The sequence below is a fragment of the Barbus barbus genome (assembly GCF_936440315.1).
Source record: "Barbus barbus genome assembly, chromosome: 1".
NCBI classification, from domain to species: Eukaryota; Metazoa; Chordata; class Actinopteri; order Cypriniformes; family Cyprinidae; genus Barbus; species Barbus barbus.
This window is the reverse complement of record NC_136729.1, coordinates 20854217-20877763: the sequence shown is the minus strand read 5'-3', so window position 1 is coordinate 20877763 and position 23547 is coordinate 20854217. Positions and strand designations below refer to the sequence as shown.

Here is a 23547-nt window from a genome sequence, read left to right as displayed (position 1 = left end):
TGTGCAGTGGCTCAGGAGATGAGGCTTTGAGTCTGTATAAATATCAACAAGCTAAAAAAAAATAGTTTTTTGAGATAGTGTAATCTTATTAAAACTGATTTCATAAAACTGGTATCGAAAAAAGTATCGTTCAGGAACCGGTATCGAACTCAAGGTATCGGTATCGATATCGAAAATTTTTGAACGATAGGGGTGGTGATGGCGCAGTGGATAAGACACATGCCTTTGGTGTGAGAGACCCGGGTTCGAATCCACTGTGATACACCAATGTGTCCCTGAGCAAGACACTTAACCCCTAGTTGCTCCAGAGGCGTGCGACCTCTGACATATATAGCAATTGTAAGTCGCTTTGGATAAAAGCGTCAGCTAAATGAATAAATGTAAATGTAAATGTGATACCCAGCCCTATGGCTGACCTTGGTGACCCTCAGACCTCACGGTGGGTGATTTTCAGTGCTGATCAGAGATGTTTGTTTACCATTAAAGTTTTGCTTGCAATGTGCTTGTCTGGGGAGCAACCCTGTTGTCTGTATACCCTCATGAGTGTACGCCTGAGGCTATATGTGACCCTGGACCACAAAAACCAGTCTTATGTGTTAATTTTTAAAAGGGGAGATTTAGGGAGATTTATACATCATCAACAAACAACAAATAAGCTTTCCATTGATGTATGGTTTGTTAGGATCAGACAATATTTGGCCGAGATACAACTATTTGAAAATCTGGAATCTGAGGGTGCAAAAAAAATCTAAATATTGAGAAAATCACCTTAAAGTTGTCCAAATGAAGTTCTTAGCAATGCATATTACTAATCAAAAATGAAGTTTTGAGATATTTACGGTAAGAAATTTACTAAATATCTTAAATGAACATGATCTTTACTTAATATTCTAATGATTTTTGTCATAAAAGAAAAATCAATAATTTTCACCCATCCAATGTATTTTTGGCTATTGCTACAAATATACCCCAGTGACTTAAGACAGTTTTGTGGTCCAGGGTCACATATCTGATGTGGACTGAAGAGTGCAGAGTAGGATACAGCACAGTGAGAACGGAGGGGGTGAGAGAGGTACACATCACGGGAAATGTTGTACTCTATATACAGGTGTTTATATCTGGCTGTGTTTGGTGAGAGTCGTAGCAGTCCTTTCACACATACTTTCTCTCTCATACACACATACAGCATGTGTTTTGACCTTAGTTAAACAACTGGTTGCCCAGCCTTTTGGGTCTGAGTGCTCTCCATGTGTATACCTCTATTTATCCCCCTCTCTCTCTCTCTCTCTCTCTCTCTCTCTCTCTCTCTCTCTCTCACCCTCTCTCTCTCTCTCTCTCTCTCTCTCTCTCTCTCTCTCTCTCTCTCTCTCACCCTCTCTCTCTCTCTCTCACCAACACACACACACAGACATATGTTGTGTAAACATTGCATCGGTGAACAGACCTCTCGCTGTGTCCAGTAAGCACAGAGAGCATGTCAGCACGAGTCCACATTTCGGGGCCAGAGGCCACAGTGTGTGTGTGACTGTTTTTGTGTGACCTTGAGTCTCCTCCCCACCCCCTCAGGCTCAGGTTTACCCACACACACAATCAAACACCATGCATGCACACACACGCACCGGCTGGCCCTCACCATAGCAACCACAGAGCAACACAGGGAAACAACTTGCCAGCAGCAGGTTGGAAGGAGAGAGAGAGAGATGGAGAAAGAAGGAGTGGAGAAAGAGATGGAAGAGAATAGGGGAAGGAGACGTGAAACTTGAAGGGAAAATCAAGGTTTATAGGGTGTGTGCAGGGAGTCAAAGCATGATGAAACATGCATCTTCAAGTACAACAGTGCAAAACATGCCGCTTCGCACCAAAACATGCACCGCACGTGGTTTGTTGTACGTTAGGCTTTCTGCTGTTTTTAGATCATCTGATTCTGTGTTTCTTTTAGCCCGCACTGCAATCAGAAACAGTTGGAATGAGACATCTTTATTTAGACCTCAATATGAAAGGCAACCCAGGGAGGCTATTTTTGCTCCGCCAACTTTATTCCAGCTATGGGACATGTGACTGTTCTTAATGTCAGCAGTTTAATTTAACCAGTGTCAGGGAAGGGAGGTTACAGGAGTGCAGGGACAGTCGTCTGGTGAAATTTCACACAAATACACACTCTGGATTTCTTTAGGCCTGCAGATGTGATGAGAGGAGGTTTCCAGTAGCTGCTTGGTGTTTGGAGAGGTGCCACATCACCTCCGCTTAGGGGTGTGCAATATTGACAAAAAATAATTTTATTGGCATTTTTACCTTTTTATAAAGCCATTTTTTCAACAACAAAAAAAGTGTTTTCTTTAAAAGTCTAATTATTTTTTGAGTCAAATTCTTACATTTTATCAGTGAATTAGAATAATTACCGATCAAATGAAATCAGTATCAACAAAACAAAAATCTACAAAATTCATCTTTGCAGTGCAAAGAAAACACAGAAGCTTCATGTGAAGTGGCATTTAGATGTATACACACTGTAATGCAGGACATGAATGCAGTTAACCTGCAATTACAAATGCATAAATAATTTTTTTATATATTAAACATTAAAATGTATAAATTATAAAAATTTAAAATTATTTAAATAAATCATAAAATTGAAATTAATGAAATAATAACAGATACTTTGTGAAATTAAAAGCTCTGTCCCTTCTCTGATAAACGGCCCAATTATTTCCTGGTTTTATGAAGCCCTCCCCTCAGAAATACGTGATGGGCTCAGATTGGTTAGCTGGTCCAGTGTGTTGTGATTGGCTAAACCGCCTCTAGTGCGCTTCTAAACGTCCCGCCCCTCACCTCAGCGGCATATGCTCCGGTTGTATTGTAAATCGTCAATATTGCTTATCAATTTGAGCCCGATTAAGATGCAGGTTTAATTAGTGAAGAGGACCGCGCAGAACCTGTGCAAGCACGGATCTTAATGGTATGTTTTTTGTTTGTTGTTGTCTGACAATTAATGGTCATTAATTGAAACTCAAATGTAAATATTCTAATATTTTGAGATACTGATTTTTGACTTTCATGAGCTGTAAGCTCTAATCATCAAAATTAAAACAAAAAAACTTTTGAAATGTTTTACTTTACATGCAATGAATCTAAAATATATGAAAGTTTAACTTTTTGAAATAAGTTACAAGAAAAAATTTACTTTTTCACGATATTCAATTTTTTTTAGATGTACCTGTAAGTTAGTCAAATAAAAATTTTGGGCCATTTTTGAGGCCCCCTTCTTCAATCAGGCATGTATTTTTTACTGTACAAATAAATGCAGCCTTGCTGAGCGGAAGAGACTTCTTTTAAAACATTAGAATATATTACAGATCCCAATTTGAACACTATTGGTGAATGTTATAATAAATGTATTAATACAGCTTTTATAGGGTTTAATAATTATTTTTATCATCATTGTCTCACTTTTTTATTTTATTTTACAGAAAAACAGTAAAATTACAATACTAACATGTATTAATGTTGATGGAGATTTTATTTGGCAGAAACCCGCAAGAAGACCTCAGTGCTTCTTTTTGTTGACCGCAGCAGATTTATAAATGATTCTCATTACGGATTTGGGAAGATGTTTGGCACACATCACATTGTCACATACCTTTAGAAAAACGAATAAAAATGTTACTGAACAAATGACGAGTAAGTGTTTCAGCGCAGAATTTCCTCGAGCTTTGGACTTACTTGAACCCTTGCACCGCGAGCTTGTGCAGCGCTGTTTGAATACATGCTATTCGTGCGTGTATTAGAAAATAGGGGTGCCCCGATCAGGATTTTTGAAGCCAATTGCCGATCACAGAAAGCAGTATCTGCCGATCCGATCACCGATACCGATCTTTTTAAAGCCATATTTTTATTATGTAGAATTATTTATAGTGATACTCCAATCAGAATTTTTAGACATTTATTCAGTGCCTGAATTTCATTTTTGAAAATGGGGGGAATTCCCCTCTTAGGTGACTCTTGTGAGAGAGGATTTTTTAATTTGAGGGGTGGAGGGGGGCATTTTTTAGACATTTTTCAAAAATATGCATTTATCTCACCTAAATGTTTGATCATCCATTTTTCCAATTGTGCAGTTGTTGCAGAAAAGCTTACACACAGCACAAGCCTGATTTCACACAGAAGTCCACTACTGATCCATCTGTTTACCACAAACACAACATTTATCCATTATTTTGATTTCAAATCCAAACATTGTTACTGAAAATGCTTTTTCATTGTGATTCTTTTTTTCTTTTACAGAAATACAATCTTTATAGACATGTTTAAATGCAATAAATAGCCGATAAGAAACACATTATTCAATGCTTTTTACTTTTGCATTTAGGCTACTTCTAGATTTATATATTGTTACTCAAGCAAGTGGCAAAAAGTTTAAACTACTTATGTTATCACAAACATTCTAAATTAACTTATGACTGGCAGAAAACAGTCAGCTCTACTAAATTTTATTTTGCATTTAAATCTTTATTACAAGCAATCCTGCGGTTTATAAAGAACTTTGCTTTCTATACCTCCATGAGTGCCATCTGTTATTGCCTTGTTTATCTAAAAGTGCTATTTCCCTTTAAACCTAGCCAAAAAGCAACATGTGATGACTCTGAAACAATTAATTATATGCATTTATAGTGTAATTACTACATTTTCGTGTCAATCCATATTCATATTTACCGCAAACAATGCGCTGTCACTTTAATTCAGTGCATGCAGTACAGCAAAGATAGACTCGGTGCCGGACCGCAACCGTGCGCAGCCTTAACACTCTGATCCGTTAACATGAGGACCATACGCACTGCAAAGTAATGTGAACCTGGCATTATGTGTGTGCGCTGCGAGTGCATGAGCACACGGTCTCTAGGAGAGCGTGCGAGCGCTGAAGGGTTAAACACTGGGAATAAATTAACAAGAAAAGCCATTTATAAATTTTAGTAACGATGCGACACTGCCTCTATTGTGCAAGTGACAATTCCTGCTTATAATGCAGGCGCGATGTGATTTGAAGCCATTTGCGCATTTAGAGAGGGAAAGCGTGCGCAATGATTCACACAGGCTGTTTATGAAATGATGTTTCACAGAAAGTTTCTAATTACATTATATGTTATTTAATTAATAAATATGAATTGTACTTCTCCTTCATCATTATATTTATTTCACCCGCGCCAGACAGAGACTGAGACTGTGCTGCTGCATGTCGTGCCAAACCTCTCACGGCACGCGCATCATCAGCTAGAGATCGGTTTTTGAGATCGGCCTTTTTAGAGACCGCCGATCAAACATCCCAACGCGATTATCGGCCAATTATGATCGGTACCCGATCAATCGGAGCACCCCTGTTAGAAAACATAACATTCTGCAGTTTATTTACTAATTGTTTGAGGCCATTTCGCAATTTCAATCATCACCGTAACCAGCTCAACCACCTCTTCCTCTTCTCATCAGAGACATGAGATGCAATACTAAATGGTCTCTGACTGTCGGTGCTTCGTGCTTATAATGATTTTTGCGTCTTTCTTGGACAGTTTTAAATGCTTCCCCACTGCCGTCATATTTGCTGCATTAGTGCGCACCTCTATTTGATCGTGGCATTGTTCAGTACAATTTATTCATTTTTTTCGCTTATTCGCAATTATTATTAACAATTTCAGTTGCCGACCGTTCGGAGCATCCTTAGTTTTAACACATGCACAGTAGCATTAAAAGTTTGGTCTCTGAAATTATTGGACGGTATTAAAACTTATTTTCAGTAAGGATGCATTAAATAATGCCCTATGATTTCTGCGTTGTGGAAAACGTGGGCAGAATTGCGTAATCCAGTCATAAAAACGGAATTAAATGTATAACGCAGTATGTCACAGATTTGTCAAACTTTGGATGAATTAATCAAAAGTAGGTCATTACACTTCAATCAAATCGCAATATGGACCAATATCTGTAAATCTTAAATCGCATAAAGACTTTTTATTTAAGAATGTTTTTATGTTCTGTGCGTCTCTGTATGAATGAATGGCGCAGATGCGCGGTTTTGTTTACTACACACATACTGAAGTGCACTCGATGCTCGTGGTGATTTCAGCATCTGCCGCCTCACTAAATGAAGACATGCCTGTAAATACATGAACAACATCTCCAGAACTGTTCAAAGAGTCACTTCATGAGCATTTTACCGTTTCATTTGAGAGAAACTGTATCATATTCACTCAGAAACTTAGAAGGTATTTACGAGAACCCGTCAAAATAAAAGTTTGGTTTAACTTGAAGACATTGTGTCAGAAATATAATAGCCTACTATTGTTCATTAGGATGTACTACTACTAAAATTATTAAAACTTTTTATTTTTTAAGAAATATTCACAAAATATTTCTTCCATGTTTTAATTTTAATAGTAAAATTACTATTGAACTATTACCCCGTTGTTTGTCAAAAAAATAAAATAAAATAAATGGTGTTTATTTTTTCTGATAACCAGAAAAATTTAAATACACGACATATAATTTCTGAAGGGGAAAACTATTGCTATTGTAACAATCCATTTGAAAAAATACAATTGTTTTTATGCATTCAAATAATTAGACATGGTAAAACAGAATTTGGTAACAATAAAACATAATTTCATAGGGCCCTTTTTTGTTATACTTTTAACTAATGGATGTGAAATTGCAGAAGTTTCATGATTTGAACCTATTAGACATGCTTTCTGATTAATAAAATTAAATTTAATCTTTTAAAAAGGAGTCCAGAAAAATTAAAATGAAAAAAAAAAAACTGAATAAAAAATAAATAAAACAAAATTTAATTTCATAGGGCCCTAATAAAATTTATCAGAAGTGATTGTTAAAAATAAGTAATGGATGTTGAAAATTCATCATAGAAATAAATTAAGTTTTTAAATATTTTTTTATATTTTAAATTGTAATACTATTTCACAGTATTACTTTCTATACTGTATTTTTGATCAAATAAATGCAGCCAGGGTGTGCAGAACAGACTTTTGTAAATCGTTTAAAAAAAAAATCGTACTGACCCCAAACTTGTGTTTTGTATAAACGCATTTAAACACTACAGACAAATCGAAAAGGAGATCAGCTGTGTAAAGTCTTTCACTTTAATGGTTGGAATAGAGGCGGTTGGCGAAATGTTTTGAATGGCAATTACAGAATAAGAGAGAGAGATAAAGAAAGAATGCAGGGGTCGTGCTGAAGTCAGTGACAAGCTGAGCCATAGGCCTTCAGAAACTCCTCGAGGATGTGGCGCCTTGTGGCTGCTCTAAATGTCTTGAAACTGAAGCCGTGGCAGCGCTCTGAAACTTTGCTGAGGCTGCAGCATGTTCATGGAATTTCCAAAAGTCATAAATGATCATGGTCTGATGTATCATCTTGTAAAATGATTTTACATTATAGTGCATCATACTGACCGTTAGAGGTTTTGGATACTTCAGTTTACAACATTCCAGATTGAATTGAATGTATCTGGTGACCTTAAAGTGAACATGAAATTAGAATTGACACTGTTTACTTTTAATAATACATGTTCCTTTTTCTATTGTGCATGATTCATCAGTGCATTTTATTCTAAACAGAAATGTTGGTCTTCATAATCTTTCATCAAAATGTAATTACTGGCTCCATTATGCTATGGAACGTCCACTCTTCAGGATCCAGTCAGTTCCCAGTAGAGTACTGAATATTGTGTTTTACTCGGTCAGAAATATATCATAATTTGTAAGGAAAATGGATTGTGAATGTGGTTTTATGTTGATTTAAATCATAGTTGATTTAAGTCATAACATCATTAAAACAGTAGAAAATTCACCTTTTGACGTTGCCCAGAGTTTGCAAACAGTCTGATTAGACTGATTGGGGTGAATAAGCACTATTTAGATGTATCTTACATACTGTGCAAAACTGGAGAGCAGCCTTTCAAAAGCTATTTGAAAGTCTGGGGTCTGTAAGATTTTTTTTTTTCTTTAAGATTTTATTCAGCAAGGATGCATTAAACTGATAAAAATTGACAAAACTATAATAATATAAGCAGCATAACTATCTTGGTAATACTCTTAATCATAAAGACTGTTCAAAAGCATTAAAAAATGTTACCAACCCCATGCTTTTAATGGTAGTGCAAGTTGAGCTAGTTTTTGTGTGTACCTGGCACACAAAGTAACCCATTTCACACACACACACACACACACACACACACACAAACACAAACAAGCACACACACAATGAGAATTGATTGTCTAGTAGGGCTTCTAGCTGTTACCAGGGTTGGTGGATTCTAACCACTGAAATGCATATATCATGTACATTGTGTTGGCAGGGTCATGGTTGATTTCAGTTGAGCCCTTCACCTTTTTCAGGTCTTGAAGCATAAACATGACCTCTGCTTCTGAATCCCCCACCGTCTCAATGCGATGACCCAGAGCGAGCCCATAAAAATACAGTATATTCAGTCCTGACTATTCTTCCCGGAGGTCTGCAGAGGACTGTTCACCTCAGCATGCACAGAAACAAGAGCGCTTGATGGAAAAGCATTAAAGTAAAAAAAAAAGACATGAAAACTGACTTTCATGAAGACTGACCCATAATGCTCCATTTAACAATTTTTTTTTTTAATTCAATATGTACTTTTACTCATGCCATTTTTCTAAAGCCATCTAGTTTACTTCAGAAATACAGTAACCATAGTAACACATTACAATATGTTCAACTGATTAACATTAGTAAATGCATCATGAACTAACAGTGAATGAAATATTTTAAACAAAATGTTTAAATCTAGGTTAATTTGGAAAGGCTGTTCATAACATGTTAGTTTATATTAAATAATACAACTTAAATGTATAAAAATGTATTATATGCAGAAATAGTTTTTTTATTCTTATTTTATGTTAGTTATTAACCTGTGCATACAGAAACTTAAAGTAAAATGCTACCATTAAAATTTTGAAACTAAGCATACCCTTTTGGTTTAATAATTTTCAGCTACGCACATCTCCAAATATTATAAAACATGCTGTCCTGGGAACCACATGAACCAAATCCCACCACAATCCAAGTCTTCTGTTGTTCCCTGATTCTCTTTTCCCCACCGTCCATTTCTTTTTCCCCTTTCCACAAATATCTGGCTCTATTCTCAAGACCCGTCAATTTATGTGAAGCATGTTTTTCTCATTATTGTGTTGCTGTGGTTGGCTTGGTCCTTCCGTTACCTGTGAGTTGGTCATCTCTCTTTTTTTGCTCTCGTTTCCAGTTTCTCTCTCTTTTGCTGCATTGGATCGGTGTTTGCCAAGCAAAACATTTCAACAGTAGAGAGATTGTTAGGAGCCTGTGTGCTCAGCCCAAGTAACACCCTCCCACACGCATGTCAGCAGAATAGCTCCCCTCCATTTGTGAACTCCTCACCTGTCTGGGAAGCATATTGGCAGGTCAAACGTGTGTGTACTGCTGGATGGGGCATTGCATCGCCACACTGGCTCCCTGTGTCTGACTGAGGTTTACATCAGACGTCCTGGTGTGCAGCACCAGGAAGGAAAACGTTTTTCTGAAAGCTTTTTGTTCTGGAAAAGACTTCAGCGACCTCATAGAATGATGTGTTACATCTAATTATTCACATTTTAATGGTTTTTTCACTTCCCTGTTTCCATTTTCAGAAAATCAGAAGTCTTGTTTATACTATTTTAGCAGCAGAAGTAGAATGTCTTTCATGGTTTTGTTTTTCTTTTCTCACCTTTCTACCCACTCATTTATTTTTTCCTTCAGATCAGTTTGTGTTTTTCCCTTACTCGTGGCTCGAAAACGAGTCTTTATGTTTCTGTCTGAATTTTAATTACTTGCTAGAGTGTGTTTTGAATTTGTCTTGGAAAAAGTGGGCTAACGTCTGATATTAATGTACATGGATGAGGATTTGGGAAGTAATTGCACATATGCAGGGTTCTTTAAATGGAAGCGCATTGGGGGAAATAATTGTCATGCAAATTGCTGTTTGACGTGGTGGATGTCCAGTGCTTCCAGATCAATATAGCCTGTCAAAAATCTCTTGAGTTTCGCCATTGAGTGCTGCAGGGATGACAGTTTTTTTAGGCCAACCTGGAAGTTACCATCTCCCTGGTTCCTTAAAAAAAAAAAAAAAAAAAAAAAAAAAAAAAAAAAAAGCACATAGTATATTCCCATTGTCTTTTGGATTATTTCAGAAATTAAGCTCTGTGACCAACAATAGTTTATGAAAATTCATCATTCAGGGGTATTACTGATGAATGTTTGTGCTGTAAAATACAACGGGGAAATATCTTGAGCTTGTGTTAACCATAGACCTTAATTCAGACATTTTTCCAAAAATCCATAAAAAAAATAATAACTTTGGGACAATGGACCTAAAGTGCAAAAAAAAAAAAAAAAAATATATATATATATATATATATATACACATATACATATACATATACATACGCATACGCATACACTCACTGGCCACATTATTAGGTGCACCTGTTCAATTGCTTGGTAACACAAATTGCTAATCACATGGCAGCTCAATGCATTTAGGCATCTAGATGTGGTGAAGACGACTGACTTGCTGAAGTTCAAACCGAGCATCAGAATGGGGAAGAAAGGGGATTTAAGTGACTTTGAACGTGGAATGGTTGTTGGTGCCAGACGGGCTGGTCTGAGTATTTAAAAAACTGCTGATCTACTGGGATTTTCACGCACAACCATCTCTAGGGTTTACAGAAAATGGTCCGATAAAAGAGAAAATATTTAGTGAGCATCAGTTGTGTGGACGAAAATGCCTTGTTGAGGTCAGAGGAGAATGGGCAGACTGGTTAGAGATGATAGAAAGGCAACAGTAACTCAAATAACCACTCGTTACAACTAAGGTATGCAGAATAGCATCTCTGAACGCACAACACATCGAACCTTGAAGCAGATGGGCTACAGCAGCAGAAGACCACACCTGGTGCCGCTCCTGTCAGCTAAGAACAGGAAACGGAGGCTACAATTCACACAGGCTCACCAAAATTGGACAATAGAAGATTGGAAAAACGTTGCCTGGTCTGATGAGTCTTGATTTCTGCTGCAACATTCAGATGGTAGGGTCAGAATTTGGCGTAAAGAACATGAAAGCATGGATCCATCCTGCCTTGTCTCAACGGTTCAGGCTGGTGGTGGTGGTGTAATGGTGTGGGGGATATTTTCTTGGCACACTTTGGGCCCCTGAGTACCAATTGAGCATTGTTTAAACGCCACAGCTTACCTGAGTATTGTTGCTGACCATGTCCATCCCTTTATGACTACAGTGTACCCATCTTCTGATGACTACTTCCAGCAGGATAATGCACCATGTCACAAAGCTCAAATCATCTTAGACTGGTTTCTTGAACATGACAATGAGTTCACTTTGCTCAAATGGCCTCCACAGTCACCAGATCTCAATCCAATAGAGCACCTTTGAGATGTGGTGGAACGGGAGATTCACATCATGGATGAGCAGCCGACAAATCTGCAGCAACTGCGTGATGCTATCATGTCAATATGGACCAAAATCTCTGAGGAATGTTTCCAACACCTTGATGAATCTATGCCATGAAGAATTAAGGCAGTTCTGAAGGCAAAAGAGGGTCCAACCTGGTACTAGCAAAGTGTACCTGATAAAGTGGTGTGTGTGTGTGTGTATGTATATATATATATATATATATATATATATATATATATATATATATATATATATATATGTATGTATATATGTATGTATATATATATGTATGTATACAGGTCCTTCTCAAAAAATTAGCATATTGTGATAAAGTTCATTATTTTCTGTAATGTACTGATAAACATTAGACTTTCATATATTTTAGATTCATTAGAACACAACTGAAGTAGTTCAAGCCTTTTATTGTTTTAATATTGATGATTTTGGCATACAGCTCATGAAAACCCAAAATTCCTATCTCAAAAAATTTGCATATTTCATCCGACCAATAAAAGAATGGCCATTATGTTCAGTTATGCACTCAATACTTGGTCGGGAATCCTTTTGCAGAAATGACTGCTTCAATGCGGCGTGGCATGGAGGCAATCAGCCTGTGGCACTGCTGAGGTGTTATGGAGGCCCAGGATGCTTCGATAGCGGCCTTAAGCTCATCCAGAGTGTTGGGTCTTGCGTCTCTCAACTTTCTCTTCACAATATCCCACAGATTCTCTATGGGGTTCAGGTCAGGAGAGTTGGTAGGCCAATTGAGCACAGTAATACCATGGTCAGTAAACCATTTACCAGTGGTTTTGGCACTGTGAGCAGGTGCCAGGTCGTGCTGAAAAATGAAATCTTCATCTCCATAAAGCTTTTCAGCAGATGGAAGCATGAAGTGCTCCAAAATCTCCTGATAGCTAGCTGCATTGACCCTGCCCTTGATAAAACACAGTGGACCAACACCAGCAGCTGACATGGCACCCCAAACCATCTGTGGGTACTTGACACTGGACTTCAGGCATTTTGGCATTTCCCTCTCCCCAGTCTTCCTCCAGACTCTGGCACCTTGATTTCCGAATGACATGCAAAATTTGCTTTCATCCGAAAAAAGTACTTTGGACCACTGAGCAACAGTCCAGTGCTGCTTCTCTGTAGCCCAGGTCAGGCGCTTCTGCCGCTGTTTCTGGTTCAAAAGTGGCTTGACCTGGGGAATGTGGCACCTGTAGCCCATTTCCTGCACACGCCTGTACACGGTGGCTCTGGATGTTTCTACTCCAGACTCAGTCCACTGCTTCCGCAGGTCCCCCAAGGTCTGGAATCGGTCCTTCTCCACAATCTTCCTCTGGGTCCGGTCACCTCTTCTCGTTGTGCTGCGTTTTCTGCCACACTTTTTCCTTCCCACAGACTTCCCACTGAGGTGCCTTGATACAGCACTCTGGGAACAGCCTATTCGTTCAGAAATTTCTTTCTGTGTCTTACCCTCTTGCTTGAGGGTGTCAATGATGGCCTTCTGGACAGCAGTCAGGTCGGCAGTCTTACCCATGATTGCGGTTTTGAGTAATGAACCAGGCTGGGAGTTTTTAAAAGCCTCAGGAATCTTTTGCAGGTGTTTAGAGTTAATTAGTTGATTCAGATGATTAGGTTAATAGCTCGTTTAGAGAACCTTTTCATGATATGCTAATTTTTTGAGATTGTTGTGTTGTATTGAATCTAAAATATATGAAAGTCTAATGTTTATCAGTAAATAAATTACAGAAAATAATGAACTTTATCACAATATGCTAATTTTTTGAGAAGGACCTGTGTATATATATATATGTATGTATGTGTACATATATATGTATGTATGTATATATATATATATATGTGCATATGTATATATGTGTGTCCAGTCATCTTCCCATTAAAATTTATGTCATGCTTCATATCATTGTTTTTCATAGCAGTTAATGTGTCCATTGAAAAGGACCTTAATCAGGGACCATTTTAAAATCCTGCTGAACCACAATTAACTACTTTATTTTCATGGAAATAAAAAATTATATTGACTCACCTCTTCACTCTTTTTAACAGCTTGTTGGCTACAATGAGAAGCCAGTGAACCTGCAGATGTTCATCGGGACAGCGGATGACCGTTATTTGAGGCCGCACGCGTTCTACCAGGTTCACCGCATAACAGGAAAGACTGTTGCTACGGCAAGCCAGGAAATTATCATCGCCTGCACGAAGGTTCTCGAGATTCCTCTCCATCCTGAAAACAATATGTCTGCCAGGTACCTGCCAACAGCTCTTCACTTCAACATCAATCTAGATTATTTCTCTCTCACACACACACACATAAATACTTTTTTTTTCTTTTCTTTTACGGTGAGGACTTTCCATTTGACTTTTGTTTTTAATAATATTGAATATCCCCTAACCTACCCATCCTTAAACCTAACCCTCACAGAAACATTTTTGCATTTTAAAATATTATTTTAGTTCAGGATGATAAAGTTATTGTCCTTGTGGGGACTGTCAGCTGCTTAGCACAGTGTAGATGGTTTTAGGTAAAGGAATTTGATCTTCACAATGTAGTGAAATATGCAGAAACTCTAGAAGCCGTGTTTGCAATGAGCTACGGTTTCTTTCTAAGATAATGATATTTACTATGGCTGCTAAACCTAACCATAACTGAAAACTTTTGACATTATTGGATTTGGATTAAATATATGAGTCTTTTAAATCATGAGAAACTCTTTTCTATGTGAGAGAAGACATTTTCGAAAATGTGTCATTCACAAGTAGAATGAAATGTTTACACACACATCAGCACTCATTTATCACACACTACTGTTCAGAAGATGGGATTTTTGTAATATTTTAGAAGGAAGTTTTGTGCATTTTAACGTGCTGATTTGGTGCTCAAGAAACATTTCTTATTATTATCTGTGTTGAAAAATGTTATGCTGCTTAATACTTTTTGCAGAAACTGTGATACATACTTTTTGTAGTATTCTTTCATAAATACCCTAGTGAAAAATAAATATGCTAAAATCTATTTGAAATACATTTATTTACTATACATTTGCTACAAATACATTTACGTAGTTATGCGCTTAATAAAAATACCCTGCAGTTGTGCTTTTAGTATTCAGTTCAATTCAAGTTTATTTGTATAGCGCTTTTTACGATACAAATCTTTGCAAAGCAGCTTTACAGGAAATTAAGTTTCTACAATATATTTATATATTGTAGAAACGTAATATATTTAACATGTAAAAATTTGGTAATTCTGTAAAGTATACTAAAATGCACACTTTAATTGTGCGGAATTAGTGCTGAAGTCCAACTAAAGATATACTGAAGTATATTTGAGTGTGCTAAAGTGGAACTATTGTGAGCATACTTCAGGTGCACTTTAAATATCTTGCATTTAAAGACTGATATTATTGAAAGATCATACAGTCCTCATCAATAGTGACTTTAAAACATATTTTAGGCTTAATATTAAGAAATGAACTTTGTGCACAAATAGTACTCCAAATAAAGTTTAATTATAATTTTTATATTCGTAAGTCATGCGATATTTTTACTAGGGTAGAAAGAACAGCATTTATTTGAAATAAAATATTTATGACAACTGTAAATATCACAAATCGAATCATTCCTTGTTATTAATTTAATGCATTCTTGTCGAACAGAGGACATTAAAAAATCTTGCTGACCACAAACCTTTGAACAGTAGTGTAAATTGCAGTTATTTATAATAAAATGTACAATATTTATGGAATAAGAATGTGTTTCTGATTGAAAACAATAATATCTGCCATTTTTAATAAGCACAGCTTAATCTTTGAATTCTGTGCCAGCTTTTAATGTGCACTTCAATTAAAAATATTCCTTTTTTGTTATCAGTCATTTATTAACTCCATTTAAAAAAAAAAAAAAAAAAAAAAAGAGTATAAATGACTTGGAGTGATTAGAAATCATTTAACTGCTCTGCTTGATTGGTAGGATGATGGAACTGTTATGGATACTCCTTTCTCATGTGTTTCTCCTGCTGTGTTTGTCAGTATTGATTGTGCTGGAATCCTGAAGTTGAGGAACTCTGACATTGAGCTGAGGAAAGGAGAGACTGATATTGGACGGAAAAACACTCGGGTCCGTGTGGTGTTCCGGGTTCACATCCCACAACCCAATGGAAAAGTGATCTCACTGCAGGCTGCTTCAATTCCAGTGGAGTGCTGTAGGTTTTGTATACACACAGAAGAAAAATATATTTGGGGGGGGGGTAAAAAAAATAAAAGTGTGTGTGTATATATATGTGTGTGTGTGTATATATGTATATATGTGTGTGTGTATATATATGTGTGTGTATACATATACATACATACAGTGGTGTGAAAAAGTGTTGGCCCCCTTCCTGATTTTTTTTATTTTTTGCATGTTTGTCGCACTTTAATGTTTCAAATCATCAAACAAATTTAAATATTAATCAAAGATAACACAAGTAAACACAACATGCAGTTTTTGAATGAAGTTTTTATTATGAAGGGAAAACAAAATCCAATTTTATATATATATATATATATATATATACACTATGTATTTTTACTGTATACTGTACTTATATTATAGTGTATTTACATAAAATATATGTATATTATTGTCTAATGTAAATGTACTTTCTTATCTTTATATCTGTGGTGAAACAGCCCAGCGCTCGGCACAGGAGTTACCTCAGGTCGAGAAGGCCAGTATTAGCAGCTGCCCAGTGAGTGGAGGAGAGGAAATGGTCATCACTGGCTCCAACTTCTTCCCTGAGTCCAAGGTCATTTTTCTGGAGAAAGGTCCTGGTAAGAATCAATGTGGTTCAAGTGCTATTTTAGAGTTTCTTTTCTCCATCTATTGGCTGTCTGGAACACTTGTTCAATCATTTTTGTTTCATTTTTTTTTCATATCTATCATATCATAAGTTTCATATCTCTTGGGCCTATTCTTCCCACATATTTTTCTCACTTTATACATAATTTAAAGTCAAATCAATATTTCATATCCATTGATTAATTTAGCAAGTAGCTATGCACTAAGCTACTGTCAGTAGGTCATTATATCAAAATTAACCCCTTTTAGGGTGATATTAGATCCCTCCACTTAGTATCGTTACTTGCAATTGGCTAGTACTAATTGCTTTTAGTAGTTTGCTGCAAGCTCTGCAAGCACAGCTGAGTATGCACTACAAATATCTTCATCATTCACTGTGAGCAAATATTGCCTCCTCACCTATTTTATCCTCAAAGTTCACAGATATACCTGCACTAATCTCAGTGAAGGTAAACCAGCCTTATTCTTAAAACAGCAAGATCAGGTGGTTTTTAGTTAAAGTCTGTGTGGCTTTGGGAAACTGGAGCGACGGGTAAAATGTGAGGGAGTTTCGGTTTCTCACTTCTCATTTGAGGGCGGAATTTGATTGTTTCTCGTCTAACCAGAGTGATTTATCTTCGCTATATCAGCATCTTGACCACCCACGATTTCCCTTCTCCTCTGAGGACACTGCGTGTGTGAACGTATATGTGTGAGTGCAGTTCAGCATGAACACACACAAACACCTACACACACAAACACCACTGCACTCAAGCAAGCGCACACTCCATAAATGCATATCGTTAAATATACAAATGCACTTTGCACACACCTACATCCAAACTGCGATCACCCCATAAACACACGTGCAAGTGCACTGTGCACACAAATACACACCCTCATTCCTTATGCTTATAAACTTGTGTGTTCCACCCCTTATGTTTTCTCTCTCTGTCCACACACACACACACACGCAGACACTAGATTTATGGTTGGCCGTAGTGTTGTGTGTCACTGTTGTTCTAGAGCTCACCTGTAGACCTTAGCATCTGCTTTAAGGATGACTCAGAGGTCAGCAGGGTTGCTCTGGCTGCAGGCACACTGCTGGTCACTCGCTGGATCCAAGACACAAAGCAAATAATAGCTTCATGTGTGTGCAAGACAAACTTTGCATTTCCTTATCAAAAAAAAAAAGAAAATAATAAAATTAATTGGCTTCACTAAAACCTGTGTATTTAATGCTTTTTGAGCATAGTTTTGCATTATGATAGGTGCTTAATAAGGCACATTAGAATGCATTTTTTGTTTCATAAAGCATTTTTTGTACAACCAAAGCACATTTAAGGAGTGTGATGTGTTATATATTGTGTTATAATGCCATCTGTACATGAGTAATTTAATACAGAATTTACAAATTTGTTCTTTTTGTAAGGTCACAGTCAGCTACTAATTAAATTAGTTAATTAGTAGCTGACTGTGGCCTTACAAAAAGATAATATTTACTTTTTGACCCAAGGCACTGTTTGTAGTAAAACGTCCAAAAATCTAACTTAATTGAGTGCTTTGGGCCAGAAAGTAAATGCTGCATTATATCCATTTATATTACTTTTTTTTTTTTTTTTTCAAGAAAAAAATGCTTTAAAGGTGTAACCATGAAAATCAAATCACACAGTGCATTTTGGTGACTTTTGTTTCTGCTGTGTTAGGTAAGACAATGGATGTTTTTTTGTTGTTGTTTTTTTTTTTTTCTCTCATTGGTTACATGCAGATCAAATAAAAAAATCATACAAATATGCGTTCTCTTTAGTCAATTAAATATTTAACTAAATTCCATATGATTATATTTCCACATAGGGCAAGAAATCTAAAATGTGCTTTTAATCAGTGTAGTTTAGGCCTGTTTATTATTATTCTCTACCGTAACACATACAGCACATATTATAAGGTTTCGTACCAAATACCTTTAATATGTTAAACATACAGGCTTAAATGAAAGTTTTACCACAAATTACTCTCTGAAACTGCAGCTGTTTTTGAAAACAAGTGAAATACAATGTTAACAGCCCTAAGAAATGCATTTGGTGCCATTTGAACCTGAAACCTACCTATTTATTCAAAGCTTTTAGTTTTGAATGTCGCTAGTTACATCTACCTGGCAGATGACTGAAGCTCATTTGTTGCAGGTTGCTCTTTCTCTCCCATTCGACACACATGGCTTCCGTGTGTCTGTCAGTCTGAAGCCTCAGCTTTCAGTCACTCTGCTTTCAAGAGGCTTTATTAGACTGACTTTTTGGGGTTAGACTGTGTCATGATCCCCAACAGCGCTCTGTCTGTATGGATTTTTGTTGATCCTTTGATTCTCACTGTGAGCTGAAATAGACCTTTTACACAATGAACAGAGCCCTCAGAGACAGTGAGTCATCTCCAGCAGACAGTCTTCTTTTTTTATTTATTATTTCTCTCTCACTCACTCACTCTCTTACGCCTCATAACGTCAGGCATGGTAGAAAATCTGTCTTTCTTTGACTCTTTCCAGTATCACTTGTGTGCTTTTGTTTCTTTGATAAGCAACCCTTCTCAGTCTTTCTCGCTCTTTCTTTTTCTATCTTGCTCATTTTTTCCATCACTCGTCCATAAGTAATGAAACACAAGTTAGGACCAGCCTCAGATGAAGGCAATGAATGAACGGCATTCTGGGAAAACGAGTCTTGGCCTGCCTTGAGTGTGTGTCTGTGTATATGTATTTCTAGTTTGAGACAATGACACACTGACTAACTCGACTGGAGTTTACACATGAACACACAGGGCTGTTCTACCCCAACAAACTGACTCAGAGTAACACCCTTTGGAACTTACCTCTCCTCCAATTGGCTCCCTGTAAAGTGGCTCCCCTCAAGGCAACTTTTATGGTGATAACCCATGTTTTTGTGGCATTGCATAAAAATGGAAAGTCCTGAGATGCTAGAACAAGTTGGGTGTAAATTTGGCTCTAATGTCTGGCCTTGAGCAGCTCTGGGGGAAAGTTTCTATCTTTTCAGGCAGGAGCTTATCAGAGAGTGTTTATGTGATTTGTGAAAATCACAAAATATAGTTTATTGACATTAAATATGTTGTTAAAGGTGCACACGGTAATATGACACCGGTCTTGTACTTCATACTGACTTGGCCGCCTAACATAAACTGTGATGTCAAATACTGATGCCCTATTTGCAGTAAGCCATTAAATATATATTCAGCAAGTGAAAAAATGAGTAGCATTAAGCTGCTCATGTGTTCTTAACATTTCAGCCTCAATAAGGTGACCAGCTCAATGTTTTTAGGCTACAGATTCTATTAAAAATATAGTTTAATGATGTACATTAGCATGACTAAGTACCCATTAAGAACATTTAATTTATGTGCAAACCTCTTTAATGAGGAAGGTAATGACTGCACCTCTAAAAGAATTGAGAATAGAAAGATTTTTTTTTTTTTTTTTTTTTTTTTTGTATTATTCATGATAACATGCCACATGTAGATGCAGTATTATAATATTTTGGTACTGTATTTAAAAAAAAATGTGACATTGCTCCAATAGTAACCCATGCTAAGCTCATTCAGAGTTTCTTCAAATTAAAAAAGATCTCTGGCTAAAGTCTGGAATGCATCAAATTATATCAAAAGTTCGCTCCTAAATATAGAGAGGAGGCAAGTCTTTTTGTGGACTGGCACAGAGCCGTCCATCTGAGAGTGTTTAGTCTCTAGGGACCACTCTAGTGGTAGGGGACAAACCAGAACGTTTGAGAGGAAGAGGACTAATCATTTTTGTCTAATTTTGACAGATTGTATCTAATCTAATTGAGTGATTATTGTATCAACAGTAATTAGATGGGTCATGTCTAAATGAGTAGCCCATGTGGTGGTCCTGAGACTTTGTAACTCATTTTTGACTTGCTGAGTGGATAGATATATAGTTAAGTAGACAAAAGATTCAGGTTTTTAATCACCTGGATAAACATAGATCTGTATAGCAAAGGTTGTACTGCCCTCATATTCAGAAATTTAACAGGATTGTTTGCTGTGAAATCTTTGCTCATTTCTAATATGTAAACACAAGTGTAACTTTTATATTGTTTGTAATATTTTGCTCACTTAATAGACTGAAGCAACTTTGCATTCACTTGATTATTCAGGTATATTTGTTTTTATAATTGATGTTAATTTGAGCATAAAATTGTTTAAAATGGAGAGTATCAAATGTTAGACATGAATCTTTCGTGGAATGTTTATTTGTACATCTCTTAGTCATTGTTGTATTGTGTTACATTGTTTTTCCCCTTACAAACAGAAACTGCATAGTTTTGATCATAAAACTAAGCTTTTAAATTTCAAGACAAAAATATGCATTTTAATACTGATATAAAGATCTCATTGATTTACAAACTATCAGAACTTTTATTTAACTTTTTGATCATATAAATATCAGCAAATGCAGAAATTTTTTTTTTTTTTTTTTTTTTTTTTTTTTGCTGACTTTGGATAAAATTAAGCTTTTTTTCCAAGTACAGTATGAGCGCCATTTTCTGTTATTTCTAGTACGTCAAACGATTAATTGCATCCAAAATAAAAGTTTTTGTTTACATAATATGTATGTCTGTACTGTGCATATTTATGTATATATATATATAAATACACACACACAGTATATTTTGAAAATATTTACATGTCTATATTTATATTCTTATAATTTATATTTTATATAAATATATTTAATATATGAATTTAGCATATTTTTCTGAAATGTATACATGCATGTGTGTGTATTTATACATAATAAATATACACCGTACACACACATATATTATGTAAACAAAAACTTTTATTTTGGATGCGATTAATCGCGATTAATGAGTATTGATACAATCGTTTGACCGCACTATTTATTTCATATGCCATTAACCTAATGTATCAAATATGATACTTGGCAAGAAATATTTTTGTATATATTTATATATAATTTTTAATATATTTATATCTATATATTTAGTCTATTTTTGATGATCTCTTCCACTGTTAATTCATATGTCAGGCTTTACAGGGTTAACACCCTTTTCCTTCTAGAATCTACAGAAGATTAATTCATTTGTTTTGGTTACAATGAGAGAATATAAATGGCAGATATGAAATATTAAGTACAATTAAGTGTTTACTATGAAAAAAATCAGACCCAGGAAAGCTAAAAAAAAAGGGTTTTGTTTTTATAATGAATGATTCAGGAAATTGTAAATGAGGAGTTACATTTACCATCTGTTTCAGTTGATGCTAGTTTACGCTTGCCAGCAGGACATTTAATTCCACATAATGACACACAAAAGCTTTGTAGGATTTTGCCAGAAGTTTATTTTTCTTGAGTTTGTGTATCATAGTAGTAATTACAGAACAGCGGTGTTTCTGGGCCGAAGAATTAGGACAGTAAAAATAAGCATCTGTAATCAATAATCTGGTCTTTATTAGTGTGCTTGTCACTGGGCTTTAGAGTCTGGTTCCTGTTTGAACCTGCCCTCATGTGGGGCCCTCTCCGGTGTCCAGTGAATGTCAACATGTGCTGCTGTACTACTACTGCTGAAGTTGCAGGCATCCAAGGTCATTCTCATATTAGCAAAATGCCTTTTGACACAGAAGGGAGCTGAGACGCTACACCGTAACCTCATGTAAACAGCGGTCTCTGGAGTGTAATGCACCAGGTGATCATGAAACTGCTCACAGCGGTATCTTTACTTTGATCACAGTCCTCGAACACTGCCCCTCTACATTACTCCTTTGAAAGTTTTTTTGTAACATATATGCACATGTACCCACTCATAAACATTACACATTCAAAATTACTCATTTTAGACATTCTTGGGATTATACTGCTGTTTGACTCATGTTAGACTCATGTCAGGCACAAACTTCAAAGCTGGAAATGTGTTTAAGAACGTAAATCAGACCTGTGTCATGCTGTTTGTGCAGTTTATATAATTTATGATCCATGAAGTGACTATTTTCCCTTCTAGGATCAGTCTTAACCAGTTGGCTCTGGTCCCTTGGCTTTCATTTTCTGTCTGCAAGACGTCTGCTCAGTTGATTAGCTTCATGGCAAAGGAAAAACTTGAGATGACAGCATGTTTTCCGAAAGATCTTGCACCTCTCCACAGGCAGCACATGGAAGCATTGTGCTATGAATAAAGTTATTCCATGCATCTTGCCATGATTCAACAATAAATAATGTTCTTCCACACATCTCTCTAACACTCTTATGGCTTTATAAATGACATCATTACCTGTTAGGGGCCCAAGCGAATTCTGTGTTCCTGTCAGCAAGAGCAAACAGAGTGAGACTGATCTGATTTTCATTAAAATATCTCTCAAGTAGCCCGCTGTTAAGAAGTCACTCCGCTAATACAGCTCCAGAATTTCTAGCCCTCTTTCTTGGGAGAATTTAGCATGTCATTTGTTTTTCATAGTCAGGTCAGTGTTGTATGCAGTCCCTGCGTAGAGCTGACATTTTGATCTATTCGAGCAATTGAGCCTCTTTCAATGTGGAAAAAGGCTTGTCGTTTGCAAGCAAACTCAATTTATCACTGTATTATTCTCAAGGCAAGGCACAATTTATTAAGCTTCTCTCTGGATTTGGTGCTGGAGCACCTGTAGAAACATGCAGCTGTAGAGCTCCCCTCGGAACCTTATAAAACTTAATGCTGATTGGCTATTTGTAACCTTAATCTCTAAAGCTTCAGCGGAGGGCTGGAAGACACGATGATGATAGTGGTGGAGGTAGTAATGAGGAGATGGTCAGGTTACCTAATTTTGAGGGGTCAAATATTGGCACACAGAGTTTAGTTCAGGTCATTGTGTATGCCATCTTTCCCATATTATGTTCTCATGTATTCAGCTAACACTTTTTTCTTTTTTCAGATGGACGACCGCAGTGGGAGGTGGAGGCGAAGATCATCAGAGAGAAGAGTCAAGGAGTGAGTGAATACTTTCCTCTTTACATGTCTAAGAAAATTTTTGCCAACAAAAGCACAGACGATACACAAGACATAAATATGTCTACAGACCCTTTTCAGTCTTTCTTTTCCTTCTTGAACTAAAAGCTGAAATGCCTCTTTGAGTGTTTAACGCTTAACCGATTTGAGCACATTTTACTATGTTTATTTTTGTAGTATGTAGTA

At 36.4% G+C, this 23547-nt stretch overlaps 1 protein-coding gene across 1 annotated transcript in view; it reads left to right on the top strand.

Annotated features, from left to right (window-relative positions):
* The window catches only part of LOC306872122 (nuclear factor of activated T-cells, cytoplasmic 3-like), a 94492-nt gene that overhangs the window by 51825 nt on the left and 19120 nt on the right, over window positions 1-23547 (top strand). The window contains exons 4-7 of the mRNA XM_079420529.1: window positions 13580-13779; window positions 15562-15734; window positions 16204-16344; window positions 23288-23343. Coding sequence (XP_079276655.1) covers window positions 13580-13779; window positions 15562-15734; window positions 16204-16344; window positions 23288-23343 — 570 coding nt within the window. The remainder of the gene's footprint in view (window positions 1-13579; window positions 13780-15561; window positions 15735-16203; window positions 16345-23287; window positions 23344-23547) is intronic.